General features: G+C 30.4%; 1 protein-coding gene across 1 annotated transcript in view; it reads left to right on the top strand.

The window, feature by feature from the left end:
• Nucleotides 1-24452, top strand: part of nAChRalpha6 (nicotinic acetylcholine receptor alpha6) — a 336348-nt gene that overhangs the window by 177670 nt on the left and 134226 nt on the right. The window contains exon 5 of the mRNA XM_031920609.2: nt 10433-10613. Within this exon, the coding sequence (XP_031776469.2) occupies nt 10433-10613 (181 nt within the window). The remainder of the gene's footprint in view (nt 1-10432; nt 10614-24452) is intronic.

The raw sequence follows: 24452 nt of genomic DNA, 5'->3' as shown, positions 1-24452 counted from the left end.
AAAAAAAAAATAATAATAATAATTCCCTCGTCATTCTAACGAATTAATAAAATAAAACGAAATTTAACCTCTTCAACCCTGAAACCATCGAGAACCACTGCAAAACCCGGATCTTTACGGATTTGCCCCACCCCTTTTCCATCGAATTCGTCATAATCACGTTACACGATGTTCCCCTTGAGCGATCACTCGGCTCAATCGGCTCGAGGCCACGATCGAAGAACGTCGCATCTCGAGATCGTTCATCCGAGTCGAAGAAGCTTCACCCCGATACGATGTCTGATAAATACCGTGGAACGATACACACACACACACACCCTTTGAGCGCGCATCCCACCATCACCGTTGCGTTCAATTGGGGATGCGGATCGCGGCGGAAGTCGGCGGCGATGGCGAACAGCGGCTCGCAGCTGGGCGGCGGCTGTAATTATGTGAATAATTAATAGAGACGCGACGTCAGGCCACCCCGTCACTGCGGGCCACCGCAGCACCGGGCCCGAGACCCGCCCCCTCTAAATACGCGCAACACGTAGCTACGTTTCCGAATTCCTGCGGATGGAATACCATCGAACGCAACTACTCCAGCACCGCGAGAGTACAACGCGATCCATCTGCACGCGGGACACGTATGTGGGCAAGCACGCGCGTGGATTTGGATGTACGAGCGAGCTATGCACGCTTGTGACTATCGATTATCGATAATGTTATCGATACGTTGTTGATCATTTAAAAGTGAACAAGGGCTATTGCTTACGGGCTATTGTTAAAAGCCAGTTTCACGTGCCTTACGAGAAGTAAGAATTGAATTATATTGTAGTTTCAGCTAGTTTTATTCGTGTTATTGGTTATTCTTCTGAATAAGAAAAATTTTTGTTCAGCTTCGGTTATTTTCATTCGTTTATTTATTCTAATGGAAAATATCGGGGTTGGAGAAAGAATTTCGAATTTCCTTCCGTTGTTAACGCGTTAATTTTATATGATTTTACACCGGCAGGATGTATAGAGTGCAGGGTATACGATTGCTGATTGAAATCGTGTGGCTGGTTTGGGGAAATCGATTTTAGGGGATCGGGAATGAGAGAGAGAGGGTGATTGAACGATTGGAGGAAGAAATGGTTGGATTGGGAAGGGTGGGGAAGTGTTTGATTGTGGGATTTTTTTGGAAAGATAGAATTTTGAACGGGATTCGTGATATTCGTCCCTGTTTGGATAACTTTGGTGAATCGTTTGTTTAAATATATGAAGTTTTTGTGAAATGTGTTGGTTTATTTGACTGGAGAGAAAAAATTTTGAGAGTTGTAAATTTGTAAAGTTGATTTCGTGATTGTATAGGAATATGTATTCGAATCGAAGAAATGAAAATCATTAAATCCTAGAAATTTTCTGTTCGATAATTCGATTTAAATTTTAGATACGTTTTATAGTTTGAAATATATCGATAAATTTATCAAATTACAATAATTTTGTTCAATTAATTTTTTATAGAGTTCATTTGAATGATTATACAACTAATACTTTCTATCTAATTTTTCTCTTGCATTTGATTTAACTTCTGTCTTAGTTAAAGAAACATTCTAATTAGTTCACATTTTAATAGATTCAATATTTATATTTCAAAAACTAAAAATTAATTAAATTTGATTAAATAATGTAACAAAGCATACATATTAGCATAAAATTACAATTTAGGTTAATAAAGCTGAACAATTATTAATTTAAATACTTGTTATTTTATTTTATTTCGATGAAAATGTTTTATCTGTAATTTATGTGGAAACGATACGATCCATAAATAAAACAATCTGTTGATCAGAGATATAATGTGTCAGATGATTTCTTCTCGATGAGAAGGATCGTTAATATTTTAGAAAATAACGATCCTCTGCGGTTTGATTAATTGAAGAAGATTAACAGGTAATGAAGTATACTCAGGTGGTTGTTGAAAGAACAGCGAGTGTTCAGATTAATTCAGAGCTTAATAGATACACTCGTTTGGATGATATCCAAGCAATAAATCGTGAATATCTATTATCAAGAGGGCAGAGTTTTAAATATTATACACGATATAACAGAATTTTGTGAAAATTCTGCTAAAATATTTTAGCATGAATGAATATAGGACAGTACATGAAAATATCTTTAAGATTTATTGGTAACAATGTACAATATGCTTAAAATAATGGATAATGATAATTTAATTATTTTCTTGACAATATATACTGAATTTTCGTTTCTACGAAAATTACTTCCTAATAATCACTTCCTGAATTGATGAATAAAAAATATACATAATTATTAGGTAAAAGTTTTCTAAATTTTTTTAAATTCTAAAACGCTTATATTTAAATTGAACATCGACAGTGGAAACAAAATCGAACAATCTTTAATCGAGAAGTATATTTCTTAAATTTCTATCTATTCTAAATTCTAAAACACGGTTTTATTATTGATTTCAAATCAAGTATATTTATATCGTTTCGTTAGATATCACAAGGATGGGTTCCATTAGAAATTATTCCGCCCTAAATAATGCATTTCTACGTCGTAAAACGCGATCGTAAAGTGGTTCGTCGAGGAGGGTGTAATATCAAATTTCCACTGGAAAATATTCACGCACGCGTTTAGGGAGCATCGTGAGTTGTGAGTTTCGAGCACGCTTCCAGCGAATTAATGCTACGCCACTGTGCATAGACGTGCACGGTGATTTGGCGCCCTTAACTTTACGATAGTTTGCCCGACATTTATGACGGTTGAGTTAGAATTCGGTCCATTGCCCCTCTATATCTCTGCCACTATTCGTTGATGTAATAATTTCTATCATAAACGCGCGTAAAATTTACAAAAGTAAATGGATCTGAGAGAAAAGAGAAGCTTTTGGAAAAAAGAAGTTTATTCTATGAGATTTTGCTCGGTAAATTATCGTTAATCAATCAAACTTTAAAAATTAATCGTTTATTTTGTTGAGGTAGATATTTATCTTTATTGAATCATTTTAATTAGAATTATTTATAAATACGTATAAAATATTTAGATACTCATTATTGGTCAGTATTATCATATATTTATTATAGGTATAATAAATATAATGTAAAACAAAATTAAATTCTTTCGCTTAATTTTACTTTGTTCATCGTTAGATACTTGTGTAATTGAAATAAGAAATTTCGTTTTAATCTAGATCATTCTCATAATAAATATAAGGAAGAAGATAATTTTGGAATTAATATTCTATTCTTAATTAATACTCTACAATACAAATTGCAAAAGTAAGAATAATGTAGAAGGAATTCTGTCAAATTAAAATTCTCAGCAATAATTTAAACCGCGGAATCCTCGTAAAAATTCAAACTTTTCCCAACAGAATAAGAAAGAACTTCGAATCAAACCATAGTGCACATTAATAGTTAACTTTATTCCATAAATTATTTAGAATTATTGAAACAGAAGTTATTTCTGTGTAATCTACAAATCATACGTGGGTATCGTTCGAGAAGTTCTTCGCAATCCCCAAACCAACCATAAATAAATTTCTTTCAACATACACCCATATAATAATATATACAGACTATTTTTTTAAACTCGATTAGCTAGAATATGAAAAAATATATATTCAATCAATGTATCGATCTTAAAATCTCTTGTGTTTAAAAATATATCGAAGAATAAAGATCGTTTCAAAGAGGAAATTTATATCTTCAAAAAATTCAAAATTCTATGAGAAAATATCCTTAATAATTTCCAAAGAATGGATCACATTTTCAGCAACTTATAAATCGATAAAATTATATTTCATCTCTTATTTCATCAAATTTACTTTCTACTTACTTAATGAATGCCGCTCAATCGAGGCCACCCCTTATATTTCTAAACACAAGAAAGACTCAAAGCGACGATATCTGCTTCGATTCCCGTCTTTCTCGAATTAAAATCAAGACTTGGCTGTCCACACTCGCACGTGTCCCGTGAAAAATGGCTCGGCCCAAGTTTCTCGCACGTTGCTGGAGGAAATTCTTGCTTGGAAACTGCACAAAGTGCTTAAGAGGAGAGGGCGGGTTCCGTGGCATGGTCGATGAAACCTCAACCGCTCGAATTTCTTACGGAACCCGGTCAAAATCGTCCAAAATCCGCCCCCCCCCTCCTGGCGGGGGCTAATCCTTCTCGATAGAGTCGGAGATCCGCGTTTAAACTCGCGACAAATCGCGGACGTAAAAGAGGGGAGAGGGTTGAATCGATCGCCGCCATCCCAGCGGATCAAACGTGGCAATTCTGTCTCGAGCTGCGCCACTTTCGCGGACAGCTGGCTTGTTATCCGTTGACAAGTAAAGCTGGTGGATACCGAGCTTACCCCCGATCGCTGTTGTTTAGAGCGCGTTTCTGACCGAACGTTTTTTACGTTCCGGGCTTTCGAGAGATTTTACGACACCCTGGATAATTGTGGAAGAAGTAGGTTAGAAGATCGGGTTTGGAAATAATTGGCGGGGCATTGGATTTTAATTGTAAACAGGATGGAGAGTTTTTGGAAATTTTTTGATACGCCTGTTCTTCGAATCAATTTGAAAATATTTATATATACGTAAGTTTATTTTAGGGGATGGATATTTATAAAAATTTATCCCAATGATTCATGGATGAATGGTAAAGTTTTAACTAGATTTTATCATGGATGTAATTTCTAACAATTGAATGTTTGTCGTACGCAAATTTTAGCTCTTTTACGAAAACGTTGCCGATCAATTTAGATTATTTTATATAGAAAATATGATTCCAATAAGATTCAATACGTACAATTCTTGAGATAAGATTCAAATCAATATTATTATAGAACAAAATGCTCATAGAATTTGAAACTGAATCAATTCTAAATGTGAAGAAATATAAAAGTTGACATGTGAAAATACAGTTTGTTTCCATCTCTCTTCGTCCAAGTGAAATCGCTTATAATTCAATAAATAAACCTATTATATTTTCACACATCAATTTCTATATTTCTTCTAATCTCTAAAGACGTTTCACGAATGCATATATACACGTGCAAACTAATTAATAATCGATCCTCCACACGCTTATTTCCCTCATTGCAACGCTTCAGAAACTCTCGTCAATTAAACTTTTTCCCACACGTGAGCAACCGCCATTTCTCCCCCGTCATTCATTATTTCATTATTTTAATCTTGGAAAGGATGATCGACGCGTAGATTAGGGCGAATCGATGCTAAGTGGCCGTTAATATCGTTCAAATGTCCTCGAATAACGGGGAGAGAGGATGCTCGTTATCCGGTGGAACAAAAGGTGATGCTTCCTCCTCTCCTAGCGACTTACTTGTTGCTCAACGTTGCTTCTTCCCTCGTGAATATCGCGCGCTCAAAAGCGCAGACATTGGCGTGCAAAAGAAGGGGAGAGAAAGGGTGGAAGGGTCAGTGATCTTGGAGGACAGGATCCAGCCGGAAGCGGGAGACAATAGACGCGGAGGTCGCCTTTGTGCTGCGAGGAACAATCGACGAGAGGCCGTTCCTTAGAATTCGTAAACGGTGGTGCACACCGCCCACGCTTTGTAATGGCGAATGACGAATAGGAGAGTGGAAACTGAACGTGGAATGTTGAAATTCGTACATTGTGATATTTAGATGGACTGGTTATTGGTCGAATTACATGTCGATCGTCAAATATCATCTGTCTCGTGCAAATGTTTTTAAAAAGTAAAACAATCGAATCGAACTTAGTAGTTGTTCGAGGAAATTCAAAATTCAAAATTTTCGTTTTCACAAACGCGTGGAATATTTCAAATATTGGAAATAATGCTTTCGATTAAATAAAGTAATTAAGTAAAAATTGTGTATCTTCAAAAGATATTAACAGAATTCGTAGGAAGAAATTTTCTGAAAAAGTCGGTCGTAGATGATTCCATTTCTTTCAGGCAACACGATTAAACCGGATAGTGATTTTCGCGTTTCCACATTTCTTTGTTGTTTTTAAAATGTGCCGCAACGCTCGAAATACGGGGAATCCGTCGCGATTGTTCATCGTCGCATCGAGGGCAAACAAAAGAGGAAGGCGACCGTTATTTATGTAACAGCCATCGCTGTGAAAAACCGAGAAATTCGATGTCAATTACAGCCGTTTCTGCAGTTCCCCTTGAATCGCATAAATAGCATATTTCTCGCCCAAGATACGAAGTAATGTGAATTGTAAAGTATTTCGAGATATTACCGTGTTGCAAGATGATATTTATCGGATTCGGATATATGGATTTTCTTGATGGTGTGTCGTATTTGTTGGAACCGTGAAATTTTAATTAAAAGAACATAATGTGATATCGATTTTATAAATTTGTAATTCTTTTCAATTTAATTATTATTCAAGTCTGCAAAGATATAGGACGGGGGAATCTTTTTTATTATTTCAGCAGGATGTTCATTTCGATTATCGTATCTCGAAATTGTTGTGAATATAAAAATATACTTTATTTAAATAATGTTGGTATTTGAAAAATATTTTCACAAATTAAATAAATAATTGTCCATACGTTTCTTCTTCGAATAAACATCATCACAATCGTTAAAATCGATTTCGATGGACACCTTCGTTCTGATATCCGATTTCTAAACAAAGGCAAAGCGTGGAAATTTGAAAATACTTAATATCCGTTCCACACGCTTCTTCTTTCCAACTTGGACAAGTATTCCAAAGCATCGAACGAAAGTATTAAAGTTTCTGGTAGCTCACGATATTTTAAACTTTGACCTTTGCCACTTATTTCACCCTCGCGATCCTTGGATCATTTGCATGCATATGAAATCACGAGATTCTCAACGGTATCCACGGTATTATTCCATCTGTGGGAACGCGGGCGATGTCGCGTTGGAATTAAAGCTTTTCCCTCAATGTCTCATTAACGTTGATTCGAGAATTATCGAGTTGCTTCGAAAATTATCGTTATATCAAAGTGTGCATACGATTTCACTCGATTGCATTTTTCTTGCATTACTCTTCTGTGAGAACAATCGACCGACCTGTGTACGAAACAATGGCACACATTTTCTGGTTTAATTGCTTAGCAAATGGCGGTGATTTCGTTTAAATTAGAGAAAGATTTCCTTTGCAATTTCTACTGTACGATTTTTGGATGTAATTACGGTTTATTGTGTGCATTTTTTTTCTTTTGTTTGAAAAGGCGTTTGTTTTTTTTTTTTTTCTTTCTCAAACGCTTTTTAATTTTCTCGATTCTATGAGCAACGTGAATTGGCGGCACAATTATAAGAACATTCTTGGATCCCATCTATCTCAAACCTGTTACGAAATGTATTTCGATCGAACGTGTTTCAAGATAAATATTTGAAACGTTTGATACGATTGAATTTTTGTTCCTGGAGATTGATATCTGTTTATTTAAAAAAAAAAAGAGAAAAAAAAAAGAATGATATGAAATTGAAATGAATCTGTTGCATATATGTGAGAATGTATATTTTGATTAACATTCAATGTTAGGATGCAATCAGAGATTTGCAAATTGCATATAAACAAATCGTTTTAATTTATTTGAAGGAAAATTTATTCGAAAACGAGAGTGCTAGCATAATTCAAGAATCTCTTTATTCGTTCGAAACTTTTAATTGACAAGCCAATTAAATGATTACTGAAATACCGAAGTGATTAATTGACTTGCCAATTGAAAGGTTTAAACGACGATTCTTCAACTACAATAAATTATACGATAAATTATTTTCTGATTTTCACTGATTACGCTCTCTATTTATTTGCAATTTCCGAAATTTCTGTATTCTTTAGAATTTTTTCAAAAAGATAATAAACGAGACCATGAATACATTGTTGGCAACGTTTTGTAAGATTTCGAAGCAATTTTAAAACCATTTTCTAGATCTCTGCTCACTTTCTTTTCACGCGGATACATTTGAATATCTTCAATATTTAACAATGATGCTTCGTTTAAATTTTAATTAATGGTAAAATCGAGAGAATATCGCAATCAGTAAATATTCTTCCAATTTAAATTTCATTCCTTGTTCAACATTTGCTTTTAAACACTTAACACATTCATTTATATACAAAATATAAAACTCTTTTCTTTACAGAAAATATATAAATTCCAGATATATACAAATTTCTCAGTACCAAACGCGTACTTTTTACCCATTTATTTAAAATCTATCAAATATAAATAATATTTAAAGCGCGATTCATATATATAAAACGAAAGATCAGGCATTTCAATCGTTTTCCAAACTGTCTCGTCATCCTTCCAAAACCGATTTCGTTTCAATTATTCAAAGATAACGTTTCCAATAGTTAGGAAATTAGGTCAGAAGCCTCTATCTAGGAGCTGACTAATTATCCAGGGGGGAAAAAGGAAGGAGCGGCGTTTGGGAACGTATGGATTCCCTAATAAATCTCGTCGCGTATAATATATCGTGGACATTTATTAAGTGAGCGCCGTAATCGGAAACCGCGTGCAGCTGTTCGCATAGGAACGCGCGGGTATCGACAACAAAGAGACGAAAAGCTCGATAATCGAAACAGTGTTAAATCGGCGCAGTGAGTCCTTTTCGGCAAGCGTAATTTTCGGTAAATTTCGCGGATCCATTTCGTCGGATTTAACGTTTCGCCGATTTCTATTAAACCAGCGAGAAAAATTGAACGTCGATCTTCTGGAAATGAACCGTTGATTCATGATGAAAAAAAAAAAAGACGAAACTTCGCGCTTTTAATAAGGTGATAATAATTATAATCCCCCCGCCTCGTTAAATCTTCGTTTCGATCGGAGACAGGGATCCGCATGGCGAGATCAAGATGAAGGCGTTAAATTAGTGGAAAGGAGCTTCGTTCCTTGTGAGAGAGGTTATAATTAAAGGTTTCGATTCGGTATTTCGTTAATTAAAGACGATTTGTTTAATGAAAACTTCTTTTTGAAAGATATTGTGTAACTTCGTTATATTTATTCGTTTATTTAAGTTGATCGAGTCTTTATGGTATTTATTGTTATTATTGTATGTTCTTGATTTGTTTCTCCAATGTGTCCTATAAAAAAAAAAAAATGCATTTATAATTAGAAAATATTCGAATATCAAATATGTAATTTTTTATGTGAATTTATTAACGATAATGAAATTTGATTAATTATTCACATTTATAGTAATTGTATAATATTATACTTTTGATGGAAAAAATATAAATAGAATGTGCTTCAGAAAATTTAACAAAAGTAAAAATAAAAATTATTAAACTCATCAATTGTTCAAGAAAATTTATTAATATCAGATATCGATAGTTTGAATATTAAAAGAAATTGTTATATATGCAATATCAAAGGCTTTAATTCCATTTCTTATCGTGATTTTGATTTATCGATGGATCACGCTTATCCCCTATTGCACATCTATCGTGTGCATCTATCAGTTCATTTAAATCTAATAACAGCGATGCATATATTGGAAACTATGGTTATCCTGCCTTTAACACGATAGAAATGATAATGATTTGTGTTTTGGATAAATTATGATAATCACGTCAAATCGATATTAACTTAAGGTAATTGTCGTCAATTAATTAATCTCTGACAGCCGTTTATCTGTTCACATCGAAAAGTCAGTGCAATACTGATTTATTTGTATATGTGCAATGCTTGATTATGCAATCATTAACCTAGTGCCCATTAATTATTGATGCACTCTGCATTACTACTACATTTGCCTCTTTGATTTGATCATGTCTTCTCTCGTATCGAAATATATATCCTAAGATGCTATACCGTTCTTTCTTGGAATACATATTGAACACCAATTAATTCTATCTCTAATAAATTCCAACAAATTTTCCAGAGAAGTTTATTATTCATTTGTTTATTCAAGATTCGTTTACATATCTGTTTTATTAATTTTTTTTATTAATATTTTATTAACAAAGGAAACAATTTTTATAAAATGAAAAATTTATTTTAATTACAAATACATATGATATTTGAAACAAAACATTTTAAATTCTCATTGTTTTGTTTTAAGCTTTGTAATAACTTATTTATAATCATAAGAGGACACATTGGAATTAATCAATCAATTTTACATCAACGAATAATTCAATCATTAATTACTTTCTCCCTATTTCTATATTTTCCTATATTCATAAATGATTTCAAATTCTAACATACATCTATATCTACATAACAAAACCAATTGTTCCTAAATGCTTTACAAGAAACGAAGGTAAAAACTTTAAGCATTTAAGTGTGAAGCAATCATCTTGTTCTTGCCAATAAAATAAAATATAAAATAAAAGTTACAAAAATTAAAATTGAACGAAACGTCCGTATAAAATATCGAGGATATAAAATCACGAGAAACGATAGGAATAATGAGATATGAACGAAAACGCGAACGAGATCGATGACGATGATTAATTATATGTGATATGAACACGTTAGTGCGGATGAGGGTTTCGACGGAACGTACCAAACAAACGTGGTGGTCGCGCATAACGGCAGTTGCCTGTACGTTCCTCCGGGCATCTTCAAGAGCACTTGCAAGATAGACATCACTTGGTTCCCCTTTGACGACCAACACTGTGACATGAAGTTCGGATCCTGGACCTACGACGGCAACCAGGTACACTACTGTCTCCACTAAACACTAAACACGCTCAGAGTACACACAAAGCACCAAAAAAAAAAAAAAAAAAAAAAAAGAACTCTCTTTACTGGTCCCGAATTCTTCTGGTGGCGCGATCCATTGCGCCATTTTCCTTGGACGAACGTACAAACGTGGCTTCGAAATTACCGCCAATGGACGATCCGAAAGCGACCAATCCGAACGCTCGATACATCGTCGTGGAGAGAGAAACGAAATTTAAATTTTTTTAATTTCTGTACTTTACTTTCCTTTTAATTTTTTCTAAGTGCTGCACTTCTTTTTGTAAATCGAATTTTCAATGAGATTGTTTTTCGGGAAATATTTATTATACTCGCGAAATAAACTATTGATTGTAGTATTGAAATTGGTAAATTGATATGTAACGTTATTTCGTAACGACATCGATTTATTTTCTGTTCAAATTGGATAAAATTACGTTGAATAGTTTCTCTTTTGATTAACTAGGATTTAAATTGAACTTCGTTAATGAAAAATAACGATTTAATTACTGAAAATGTTCCATCAAATGAAAATAGAACAGCAATCGTTTAAAGTTTAATTTTTATCGGTAATATAAATTATATTACCATGGTAATTATATTGAAATAAAATAGTAGTATAATTTAAAATCAAGGTATTAATGAAAGTGTTCATTAATTATTGTATTAAAAGTAAAATACATCAAACTTAAACAAAAAAATAAAATAAAAATAATAATTATTCAAACGTACCGATCCATAAAGATATTATATATTATATAATTTTTATCCTCACTAACAAATTACTTCAAAACAAATCGTACCATCGAAAAAATTTCATATTTAAAAATCCTAAAACACCCTTAAAAATTGAAAACCTCGCGTCTTATTGATAATTAACCACCGATTATTACACGTAAATAATCATTTCGCGAAAAAGATTCGATGATCCTAACCTGACAACATACGTCATGTATTCCTCGCCAGACATAGTAATTCATAATTCGTCGTCGAAAGACGGTACGATTCCTTCAATTTATTGCGAGCAGCATGGCTCGATGATTTTCTCTCCCCGATGGCGTTAATGAAAAAACCCGCTTGGGGTCCGTTGGCGGCACTGACGAATCCCACGATTGCCACGATATCCCACGAATCCAGGAGAAAAGAAAGGAGGTCCTCTCGATCCTACGCCCATGAGCTGCCTCCCGAGGCTTCTTTGTCCGACACAAGAACTCAGTGCAACACAATAGCAACGCTCCATAGATAGCCGTTCATTCTCACGCTTCGTAGCTTCAGCTCGGTTCTTTATATATAATATAGGTATATTACATATATATACGATACGATATTATATATATATATATTATATTATTTACGTGTATACAATACGTGTAAACACGCACATGTACCAACATATGTGAAATATCGAGAAGTGTGGGGTGAAGAGAAAAGGGGTGGTGGAAGAAAGGGTGATGATATATCATGGATAGAGATGTGAGAATGTCCTCTCTCGCCGTTTTTACTCGGTTTTTCTTCTCATTTTTTCGCATAGAGGAAAGGGGAAGGGATGTTTCGTTGGCTATAAGTTGATTCTGAGCTGAAAGTTGATGGAATATTAGGGTGGTGTATATTATTGTATAAATTTTGTTAGCTATAAAATTTTAGATCCGTATTTTGTTTATATATTGAGTATGTTGATTGATTTCTCTTTGAACGATTTAATTAATTTTATTAGTAAAAGTTACAAGAAATTAATAGAAAAAATTATATAATGATAATTGTAGGATATTTATTTAAATTGTAAAATTGTAGAAGAAAAATGTACATGGCTTGTAATTTATGGATTTCGTTTTATCTTATATTCTGTAATTTTATATAATAAAAATTGTACAGAATAAAATCTAATACATGGGATATATGTAAAAACAGAAATTGAATATTTTAAAATTGAGAAAGTTGACATAAATTTAAGTAATTAATAAATGTTTCAAAATTAATAGAATTGATACAAAAGTAATAGGATATATGATAGGAATAAATTAGTTTCGATTAATGTAGGAGAAGAGTTTGTTTGTTATTATCAACAATTAATTAAAACTTAATATAATGATATAATTAAGGAGGCAGAAAAGTTATATGAAAAGTATTGAATAGAATAGTGATTTTAAAATACTTATGAGAAATAAATATTGCATAATAGATATATATTTAAAAATATATTAGATTTAGATTTTTCTTAAAATCATTACAATAATTACTAAATATTTTTAATAATTTTTAATAAATCATGAAGTAAGAGGAACAACAACGTTTATCATCGTTAAAACATAAACCAGGAACATAGATCAATCATAGATTTTCCACGAACTTTCACATTTTTTAAACACTCAAACTTTTCTATCACTGAAATATATTACTGCGAAATAATATCTCATATATTGTTGATGGAAATATATGGATGATAACATAGATTTCAAAAATAAAAAATAAGATATAGTTTCGAAACGTATGATAGTTTAAAAATTTTAATTTTAACCGACTATTTATTTTCTATGAGCCACAATGAAGCACCGATTAACTGGACAGCTCAGCTCGATAAATCTGTAACAATACCAGTTATCGATTATCCGGGCAAGGCTTTTAAATGAATGATCAGGCAAATAAAATATTAAACGCAATGAATTTTAGTTTAAAGCAAGGAAGAAGAAAATACAAAGTATCTTTCACTAAAAATTTCCATTAACATGATCGATTATGAAATCTTTTATGGACAATTTTATGATGCACTGTAATACATAATAGTCACAGAAGTCTTTCTGCATGTTTTATATGAAATATTGTGAATATGTAAGCCATAACAGATTATACATGGATTCTTTTATTAATGGAATGTCGTTTGCAGAAAGCAAAAAGTTCCTTAAAATTATTATTTTCGGTTTATACTTTTAAATATAACTTCGTAATGATTTTAAAATTAACCATAAACTATAAAATATTCAAATTTTAATTCTCCATTATATAAAAAGTATATATCATTAATGTTAACTCTTAGAATATTTAAAAAATATTCTTTTTTCTTTTTTCGTATATAGCATTCAATTATTTATTACAAGAGAAATATTGCAACAATTTTATTTTAAAGTATCTTTGTATAATGCATTAGATAAATTTAAGATTTTTCTCTTTGGAAAGGTAATATTTATCTTTCATTTTTGAATGCACGGAGAAACTAATACAGTAAATATTCGTGTAATATGGATTCGTTTAAATTTGTAGGATATGGTGAAAATAGGATGTGGTAAAGTTGCTAGGTATAATATAATAAAAAAAAGGCTCGTATAACGTAATATATGTAATATTTAAGAATTTGCATTTTTACAATATGACAAGATATGGTACTATCATAAGAAATCATCAGTGTACATAGAATACAATGGAAAAAAAAAAAAAAAAGAGATAAAGATATTTTCAAATATTATAGCAAACTTACTCTATTTTTAATTTTAAATTTTACAACAAATTTCTAAATATATTTACAAAAATTTCGAAACTCTACCAATATTCGAATCTGAATATGTTTAACCCATCATTTTTATTCCAAAATCCACAAAATCGATATTCAAACGCTCGTCGCGTCTGTGTAATATGTCGCTGATAGGTTTACACGCAAGCAACGATCGTTCCTAGTTGCTAGAATAATTAAATTCGTTACGTATACCGCATGAAACAGCCACGTGTATTATTTAATGTCGAAATTTGTTGTCACGCTCGGTTGAACACAGAGGGAGAGGACACGCTGATCCTCGCAACCGCGATTTCATTAATAGTATTTCACTCTCAGGATCGTAGGAAATTGCGAATAATCGCCACGGATAATGCTCTACATTTTTAATGTGACGTGATGTCACACTCTCATTTTGAAAGTAAAATAAAAGAGAAACGAAAAATTAATTGGGAAAGGAGTGACGATTGCTGCGCCATCTAGAGATGCGTGTATTAAGCTACGTTCTCATGCAACGCTAAATTGTATACCTTTCGCATTGATCAGAATGTGTCATTATTTTTGTCATCGTGGCATTGTCACAATGATACAATGTTATACGATATTAAGGCTACTAAAAGAAATATCATCTTCATCATTACTATTAACATCCATATCACTTACATTACGATTGATAAACAATGGCTATTCGAATTATTACTAATTGACTTTATTTTTCATCGTTATCTTCTTCTCAAATATCTCAAATCTCTCGAGATCTGCTGAACGGTTGTTGGTCGGAACAATCGAAAATTATTTTTAATATAATTTATAATTTAGTATGAAAACGTATTAGTTGACGTAACAACCGCATCGTGTTAACCTCTTCTCTTTTTCCCTCTCCATTATTGCTAGATGAGAGTATGACGTCACATACTGAAAATCTAGAGGTCTGGCAATTGTGGCTGAATTGGAATTCGTCGTATTTAATTATTTCTGAATTGCGGTTAACTTGAGGTAATCATCATTAACGGAACGATCGTTCGATATTATTGACGCGTTGGTGTTCGATCGTTAATTGGTAGGCATAATTGGAGACTGTAAGACGTTCGCTTCATTATTCTGCCTAGCAGAATAATTAATTGATCGTTTCTTCTCTCGGTGGATGTGCAATGATGTTGAATCGAATACTTGTCTTGTCTTTAAAAATTTTTTTTGTAAGTCTTGTAACATTTTTGATATAATAGATATAATTATTGTGTACGTGAATACGTGAGTCATTCATTGTAGATAATGGATGTATGAATTATTGTAGGAAATCGAATATGAATAGTGAACTTCGTGTTAATTCTTTATAATAATTTGTAATTTGGATTAATTTTAAAGCTTGTATTATTTTATTATACTTTGTTTGTAATAATATTAATTTATTTGTAACGATTATAGCTTCACACTTTTCAAATCGAAAAATGATAACAATTTTCTTTTTGAAGAGAATTTATAGAGGATTAAAGTGAATTTGAAGATTAATTAAAACGATTAATATCTCGTATAATTGTTTTTACTTTCGTTGTTTCTACAATCAAAGTCTTTTTTCAAGAAGTGAAATTATATATATAAAATGAAAAGTTACTTTATTATTCGATATTATTTTCAGATATTATTGAAAATCTATCAAAGATTTTCAATATATGCTTTTAAAAAATTTATAAATATTCCCTGTTATTTCTCAACATCTCTGAAATATAGTCTAATGCTTTTCATTTGTATATCCTACACAGTCTTTTTAAAACACAGTATGTAGTTCGTTCCTCGGGAGGAGACTTCAAGAAAATAGCAAGAAGTATATCCTAAAGGATTCAGACTGTTCACTGAGGCATTATTTATTCGTGCTCCTCGATATGACGATATTATATGTATCTGTATGGATGTATTTTCTTTTGCAAGTAGATTCATGCCATACGACGTTGTAGTCAGATTCTATCCAATATTAAATCTCGTTAAATATGTTCTGCTCGACTGTGTCCGAATTTCAGGGAATTTGAGATAATCGCCGTTAATGGAACGACGTATACATGTTGCAACACACGATGATATTCGTTAATTATAGTATTTCCGTTCGTGGGTAGTCGTTAATTTCTGCTTCATTTTATCATTGAATTGATGTACAGAGACATGTTTTCCTCCTACATTTCTATTTGAGTTTATTATTTTAAAAGATGTCGCTAATTTTTTTTATATAATTAATCAAATGTTACGATCTCTTAAATAAAATTTCTTTTTAATTAGAAAGATACATACATATTATCGTATCATCTGCTTCTTTTTAAAAAATTTATAGTTGATATGCAGAAACGTCAGGAAGAAATGGTTAATATAAATACAATTTCTTTATATTTAAATAATAAAATTAAAATAAATTAAACTTTCCAATTTGTAGAATTTATGATAGAGGAGTTTTTTGGAAAAATATTATAATTACTTTTTCCTTTTTTAAAAATATTACACGATAATAGTATGTAACTTTTTAATAAAATAACAATTCGTAAATTAAGGAATTTGAAACTATTACTTTTTGAAGCCTAATAAAAATGTAGCTACTTTCAAAGAGCTTCGTTTATTAATAATCAGTTACCAACGATTTATTTATACATTGCTTTTTATATCGAGAATTTTTTAATTATTGGGTATTAGATTAGCTCTTTGACTGAGATATTAAAAAATAATTAAATCAAATAAAAAATATCTTCGTAAAGGATCAAATTGTAACAGAATATTCATTCTTTTGATAAATATTAGAAATAATATGTAAGTCGGAAAATATAATGATCTCAGGATAAAATATTTATCATTGACCTGAGAGAAATTATAATTTTAATTTCAGAATATAGAAAATCTTATTCGAATAATTATATTAAAATATCAAAATTATTGCAAAAATAATCTTTTATTGCAACAAGAGAAATTTCTTATTTAATAAATTCCTTTTCTTTTTATTTTTTCATAAATTACAAAAATTGTTTAAAGTATATATCATACAAATATTATTCAATGAATATTAATAATTTAAATATTTATTCAAATATCACTTATCATCTTGTTCTTTCTTCAAAATTTAAATACTTTTTTTCTTAACGATAAATAAGAGTAATAAAAATTATTACACATATGATTTTTTTATTATTTAAAATAATATACTCTAAAATTTACAAAACAATAAATTAGAGGAAATAGAATATTAATTTACGAATGATAGAAAAGAATAGTCAATTCAAATTATTACAATTTTGTTAAAATATTTTTAAATGAAAGATATAATACTTACTTTTGTTGCCCTCATTTTTAAATTCCATTCACTCTTATTCATATAAAATGAAAATTCACGGGATAGTTTTTTATTCATTTTATTTGAATTTTCTTTTTTCTCTTCTTTTTTCTTTTATTTTCTACATACAACTCATTGCTATTGATCGTATTTTCTAATGAAGAAAAATTCTTATTAATCTGAAAATATTTTAACAAATGAAGTCATGAAAATTCTCATATTCAGAATATTTGCTTGCAGAATATTTTTCTTGCAAAAATAGAGATAATCCCTAAATTAATTACGTAGCTTAGTGAAAAATTATACGAGTTCATTTTTTTCCTAGGAATGAGATGAGTGTAAAAAAGACATAAAATGTGCACATTTATCTAGATATCTCTTCGATTCATTTTATTATGTATTTTTATATATTTTTAATTATTTTATAAGTAAAAATATGTTTTAATGTTTAACGTTTTTAATCATTAAATTTGATAGAAATAAATAGCATATTTTATAAAATTACAAAAAAAAAAAACAAAAGTAAAATTCAATCTAAAAAATTTAGTACTTTTAATATATTAAATTACAAATGTTTCTATTTCTCAAATTAAAGATTTTATTAATTATTAAAATTTTTCATTTTGCAATAGTCGACTTTTTCAATGTGATCATTGATCAATTGAAATAGTATTTCTTATAAACGTTCAAGCGAATATTTTTGCTTTTTCAAAATAACTCTTAACAGACGTATGTATGCCATGCTCTAATGTGTCATTATAATTCTTCCAAACGGATATCACGTTGGAAATGACAAAATTGAACATTTGAAATCGCCAAAAATAAAAATTGGATAGCTATTGGAAGAATTAAATTCGGATATTTTTACGGAATAATAGAATCGATTCTTAATTTCAATATAATTTTATCAGCTCGAGAATCCTTTTATATTTTACTGAATGTAGAATTTGAGAATAGAACCAGCCGTTTCATCCAAATGTACTCTCGAGTCGTTCACAACGTGTGAAAATTCACGGCAGGTCTGTTGCAGCTCGTGACATCCATTTTACTCAGACACGAAATGATAAATTCATTTCACTTAGCATTTGACCTGGACAATTTGCAGCTGTCGAGTCCCGTATTTTAGAGCCAAGAATCATATAGTTTCGTTCTTTATGCGTTATAACGTTATCCGTATCACGACACGAATATAGGAGTCGTGAAATTATTATGATTAAGTCCGCGAACTCTGTCTTGACAAACAAGTTCTTTATATCTTCTTCTTTTTTTCTTCTTTTTTAAATTCTTTAAATTAAATGAAAAAGTCTCGTGCAAATATTTGAACGATACTTCGTGTAATTTGAGTGGCAATTTATTGATTCAATTTAATTGAGAGAATGTAATAGTCGAAGTGAGATTCTAAAAGGATTAATAATTTTTGGAATAGTATTATTATCTTTATTAAGAGAAATGTAACTTGTCATATTTCAAATCGATTGGAAATTTTTCAATATTATAGCAATGTCGATCTCCAATGATAATTTGTGACAAAGATGATTAATTTATTCATTGAGAAAAATTGAAATTGGATTTATAATTTACTTTGATTCTTGTTGTTCATTTAATGAACAAGATGTGATGGTTTAAAAGAAAATATAAGAAAAGATGGAGGAAAATAACTATTAGATATCTCTTTGCTACTATATGTGTCCATCGTGTCAATGTAAAACGACGACGAGAGCAAACTCGTCGACGTTGCAATTTAATATGAATGGCTTTTGAATCTCTTTTTGATGCATACATGTAATATTAAAATTTGTATCACTTGCTTAAATGACAGTGAACTCGGAAAAATAAATTGGAAAGTACGTACACAGGATTATTTAATGATTCCATTCAATAAGATTATCCAGAAATTATCGTTGGCAATAATTTTTGGTTTGTGCATATACAAAAAGATTTTCCTCCATATTTGAATTAAGAGGAAATATTGAAAATATTAATATTAATACGGGAAATGATTGATGTCTTTACATGTTACGTATTTCATTTTTATGAAAAATTGAAAATAATATATTTTTAACATAATAAAGTTTTTTAGAATTTATAATATATTTATTCGAATGTTAATATGTAAATATTATTTTCAATTTTAATTTATTATTTAATACTTTAAATAAAAAACTCTAAAAAATTATTAAAAAGTTTTAAAAATTCCATACATTGAAAAATATAAAATTCTTTATATTTACAACTTTTATATAAAAGTCATAAATATAAATGTTTTTGAAATCTAAAGATCATTCCCTTAAAAACATCTTCGACGATGACAACAATTTATCTTGAAAAATAATACACACATTTCAATTTAATACACATTTATTAAAATTTCTAATATCCTAAAATTTACAAATTAAACATTTCTTTCAATAACATCAATTTTCATTCAATTTTCTCGTTCACATATATAATTTCATGGCTATAATAAAATATTGAAATATTCACTTTTATTAAACCTATGCTAATTAAATGGAGTCTAAACTATTCCAAAAATGTCGAAAATATATTCCGGATGGATGATGAATCGTGACGTTTCATCTCGAATAAACCACGGAATGGCTAGCGCGTCATAAAATTGGGTAATCATCCCAAACTGCGAAAGAACGGATGATGGCGCGCGAGAAGCGGAAGTGGATGGTGCAGAGCATAAAACACGAACGATTTATTGTTTGGATCGGTGTTTCGATGCGGTTGTCGGTCTTTCTCCACTCTGCGAGAATACATTCGAGTTATTTCGTGAAATTCATAGCCCTCTCGCGATATACGAAGAACGAGATTTCGATCTAACATTTGCGACGTTTTATGTTCATTAACTTTTTCTACCTGTGTAAAATTTCAAATGAAATTTTGTGTCTTCATTTACCGGACGTGAATCGTGATTTTTGTTGAAATTTTAGAGAGTAAGATTGAAGCAACTCATAATAAATATTGTCTTGATATTGATTATCAATTTATTTATTGCAATTATAATATTTGTCGTGATGATTGTCAGAGATAATTTTAAGTTAGCAGTATCAAAATTCGGGAAACATTCAAGCGTTTACCATGATGAAATGTTCGTTTCGTACGTATGAAATACATGCAAATTTATTTCGATAAATTTAATTATCATATGTGTATGTATTGTTGATACATCGAATAGTCAATTCCAGTACAAAAAAATAGAAAACTCGAGATAAATAATTAGATAAATGATGAAATTGGAAATATCTTACAATGATTAAACGAACTTAATATAGATATATAGATATTTAATAGATTGATTGATATAAATCTTTTATTAGAAATAAACTTCCGTGAAATCTATTATTTGTGAAAAGTTTCATGAATATAGATTTTATTTTCATTATGGAATTTAGAGAAAAGTAATATTTTGATTTAAAAAATTGTAAAATTGGACTTTTATAAAAAAAGAAACTCTATAATGAAATCTTGAGGTGAAGGTGTATTTGAATGAAAACAATTAATTTAAATTCATAATTTATAAATAGAAAATTCAATTTAAAAAAAATTACTAAAACAGTTTTTTTTTTAATTAACTTAGAATAATTAGAAATTTTAAGTACTTTAATTATGACAAATAAAAATTAATATATTTATTTTTGAAAAAGAAAATGTCTTCAATTATATCTAATAGCTTTTCTGCCTTAAAATTTTAAGATATTATCATTCGTTTAATAGTTTATTAAAATATACGAGAAAAAAATCTTTAACAATTTCGTTTTGAAGTAACTTTACACAGAATGTTCTATAAATAATGGTGAAGTCAAAAAAAATTGCTGAAGAAAACAAAAATTTTGAATAAAAATTCCTTTAAAGTTTGCTTGTTGAAAAAATTGAATTTTTTTAGTATACTCTAATTGAAAATCTTCAAAGACAAATATTCACTCTTCGAGCAATTTATTTAGTTTGATGTAGATTGTAGTTAAATACATATATATATATAAGAAATTTTCAATTTGATTTTCTTAACAGTAAAATTTGAATAAATAGAAACTTTACTCTATTTTTCAAACTACATTCTTTTTTTCTAAAATCATCATACTATAATCATGATTTTAAAAATTAGATATCATTTACAAATTTCATACTAAGTTTGATTGTCAAAAAATACATTATGAGAGAAAAATAGTTATTTGTTTATTTAAAAATAATAATTTTTTCTTTCATAAATATAATACAAATCTTTTTGATTTTATAGATTAAATAACAGTAAAATTAGTCTCTGTATTATCACTTACAAATCACGCTAATAATAATTTCCAACAAATATGAAGTTTAATTACTAATATAATTAGGATATAATTGTAGGATATTTACGCTCTTCGCAAAAATTCTCATACCGGGATGAAAATATAAATTCTAACACTATTATTTTTGTTCTCAGAAGAGAATTGAATCCGTTCTTTCGTTTTTTCTTTTTTTCTTTTTAATACGAGAGAGGACCATCGATCATAACAAGAGTAAAAGAAGTTATTAAATCGAAGAGGGAAAGATAAAAGCAGAGTTAGAGATATTTTATGGTTTTCGATTCCACCCCCTTTTCGAAGGTTTCACGATTGGCTGGAGTATAAATTTCGATAATGTGCACTCGTTTAAGCGTGAAAGGTCTGCTTAAAAGCGATGTCTAGCGACATCTTAACGTTTCAAACGATTTGTTATGCGTGCAAAAATCTACATCTACATCAATTTATTATTAAATTAATTTACTCGATCTCTTAGTAAATCCTTTATGCGTATAATTACATCGTTAAATAGTAATAAAAGAATTTTCCAAACCAAAGTACGATTTTTCCTCTAAATTCATTCTCATATTTCTACTCTATATCTATTCAAATTAAATTTCTTTTACCGCAATGAATCTAACATCAGTAAAAAATTTTAAAAATTAATTATAATCCTGTTGCATCCTTTTAATTTTGAAAAAAAGAAAATACTCGATACCAAAATCGTGTAATTTTCTATAATCCCATATATAAAAATACTTCCAATTACGTTAAATCCATCGTACGAAACGGTGAAACAAAATAATAGCACGAACGAAAATTGGAGGGTATCGAATGTGCTCGATTATCCCTCCACGAGATTTTACAAGCTCGTTAGAATATAAAGGTATCGTGGACGCAATATATATATATGACGATATTTGCGAAACTCGTTCACCACGCACAGAGATGATACGCGCGAAGGAGGCACGCATAACAAATCGTGGAACGCATTCTCGGTGAACACGAATTGGCTCCTAAATGTGTTGAACATCATACGTAACCTGGTGTCGGCAGTTGAACCCTCCGGATAGAGGAGGGTTGCGCTACGATGGGCTGATGTCGCTTGCCGGTGTTTCTTGCTTTCACGGGCTTGTAACCACGGAACATATCGGGCGAGCTTTCACTATATTTTATATATATATATAGATATTATATACGGTATATACACACGATATAATATAACAAGTACGGCCGTGTGCGAGAAGCGGACTTAATAGACAAACGAGGAGAAATAGAGAAAAGAGAGAGGGAAAAAGAAACGAGGAGAAAAGGAGCAAGTGAAGGAGGAAGAGATATCGTGACCCCACTAACCCCTGACCAACCCCCTCGGGAATATACAATACATATATATGTACTACTTGACCCCTCCTCCACCCTGTAACCCCACTTCGTGGAGATGGATAAAAGAAAAAAAACCAACACAGATAGCGGACGTAGGATGACCGAGAACACAATGACCCAGAATATACTTATACATGCCTCACACACAGATACATCGACGAGTCAAAGCAGGGACCACGTGATTATGTCTGAGCTGGAAATTGCGATTTCGCATGGAACACACGCACACGTCGCTCTACTATCGACTCCGCACCCACTCTCACTTCTCTCGATGATCCTTCGTTGGGGATAAATCTCTCCAATCGAACGTAGTCACACCAAACCCACCTCCCTGAAATTCGATTGATTCCTCGATTTTCTTACGGTTTTCGAATTTTTCTTTCTTTTTTCGTCCTCTTCGTTTCTTTTCATTACTGTTCCGTTGTTCGAGTTTACAGTGGTTCTTCATCGCTGTTCCCTTTAATTAGATTTCGATCACGCATGCTTGCGATCATTTTGACACGTATTCACCACAGGGATGCGTGCATGAGAAGGATGGAGGAGGAAGGTGAGCCTTGTATTTTGCGATGCGCAATTTTTTTGGAAGGACACCTACATTTCTTTCTCTCTGCGCGTTGTGGAGAGAAAGAATGGGTGGTTCTTTTTTATAATTTGGATTAGAAGTTTGCATCCGCCTGTCTTTTTACAGGGTTATATAAGTAATTGTAGAAAAAAGAGCATGTTTATGATATATATTTATATTTTAGAAGTGAATATATTTTATATTTTTTAAATTCGTTTTATTTATGATGAAAATTGTTGAGATTGTTAGTCTTTAGAGGAAATAAAAGATTGGTTTTTACTTAGGTGGAAAATATTGTAAGTAATTCATGTGTTGTACATTTATTTTGAGAAATTTGTAATAAGTGAATGCTTCCGTTTTTATTTGATTGATGATAGCTGCTGATGGAATAGCGTAGATACACAATAATAATATGTCGTTGTAGAATGATGTTTGTAAATATCTTTTTACAAATATCTTAAAAATGAAATATTTTATTTTATTTGTTTAAATGAAAGTAATTATTTGTGCATTATTTCTCAATTCTTGAAATTATTTATTATTTCTTAAATGAAACATAATGCTTTTATTAAATCAAATTTTGAGATAGAATAATTTTTAGACAGAGTAATGAATAGAATATTTTAACATTTATAATAATTCCATTTTCTTAATGGAATTATAATAATTTTTCTTAGAAGTTTAACAAAATTTTATTATAATTTAATATGAAAAAGAATTCTAAGAATCTAAAATATTTGTTATCATTTTATATATAATAATGTTATTTTATCACATCATTGCAAGTAAGAAGAAAATAAATTTTGAAATTCTCTTCGGTT

Source organism: Apis florea, unplaced genomic scaffold (assembly GCF_048593485.1).
Source record: "Apis florea isolate Af1SG1 unplaced genomic scaffold, ASM4859348v1 contig_3783_pilon, whole genome shotgun sequence".
Taxonomy (NCBI): domain Eukaryota; kingdom Metazoa; phylum Arthropoda; class Insecta; order Hymenoptera; family Apidae; genus Apis; species Apis florea.
Note: the sequence above shows the minus strand (reverse complement) of the source record. Positions and strands in the feature narration are given on the sequence as shown.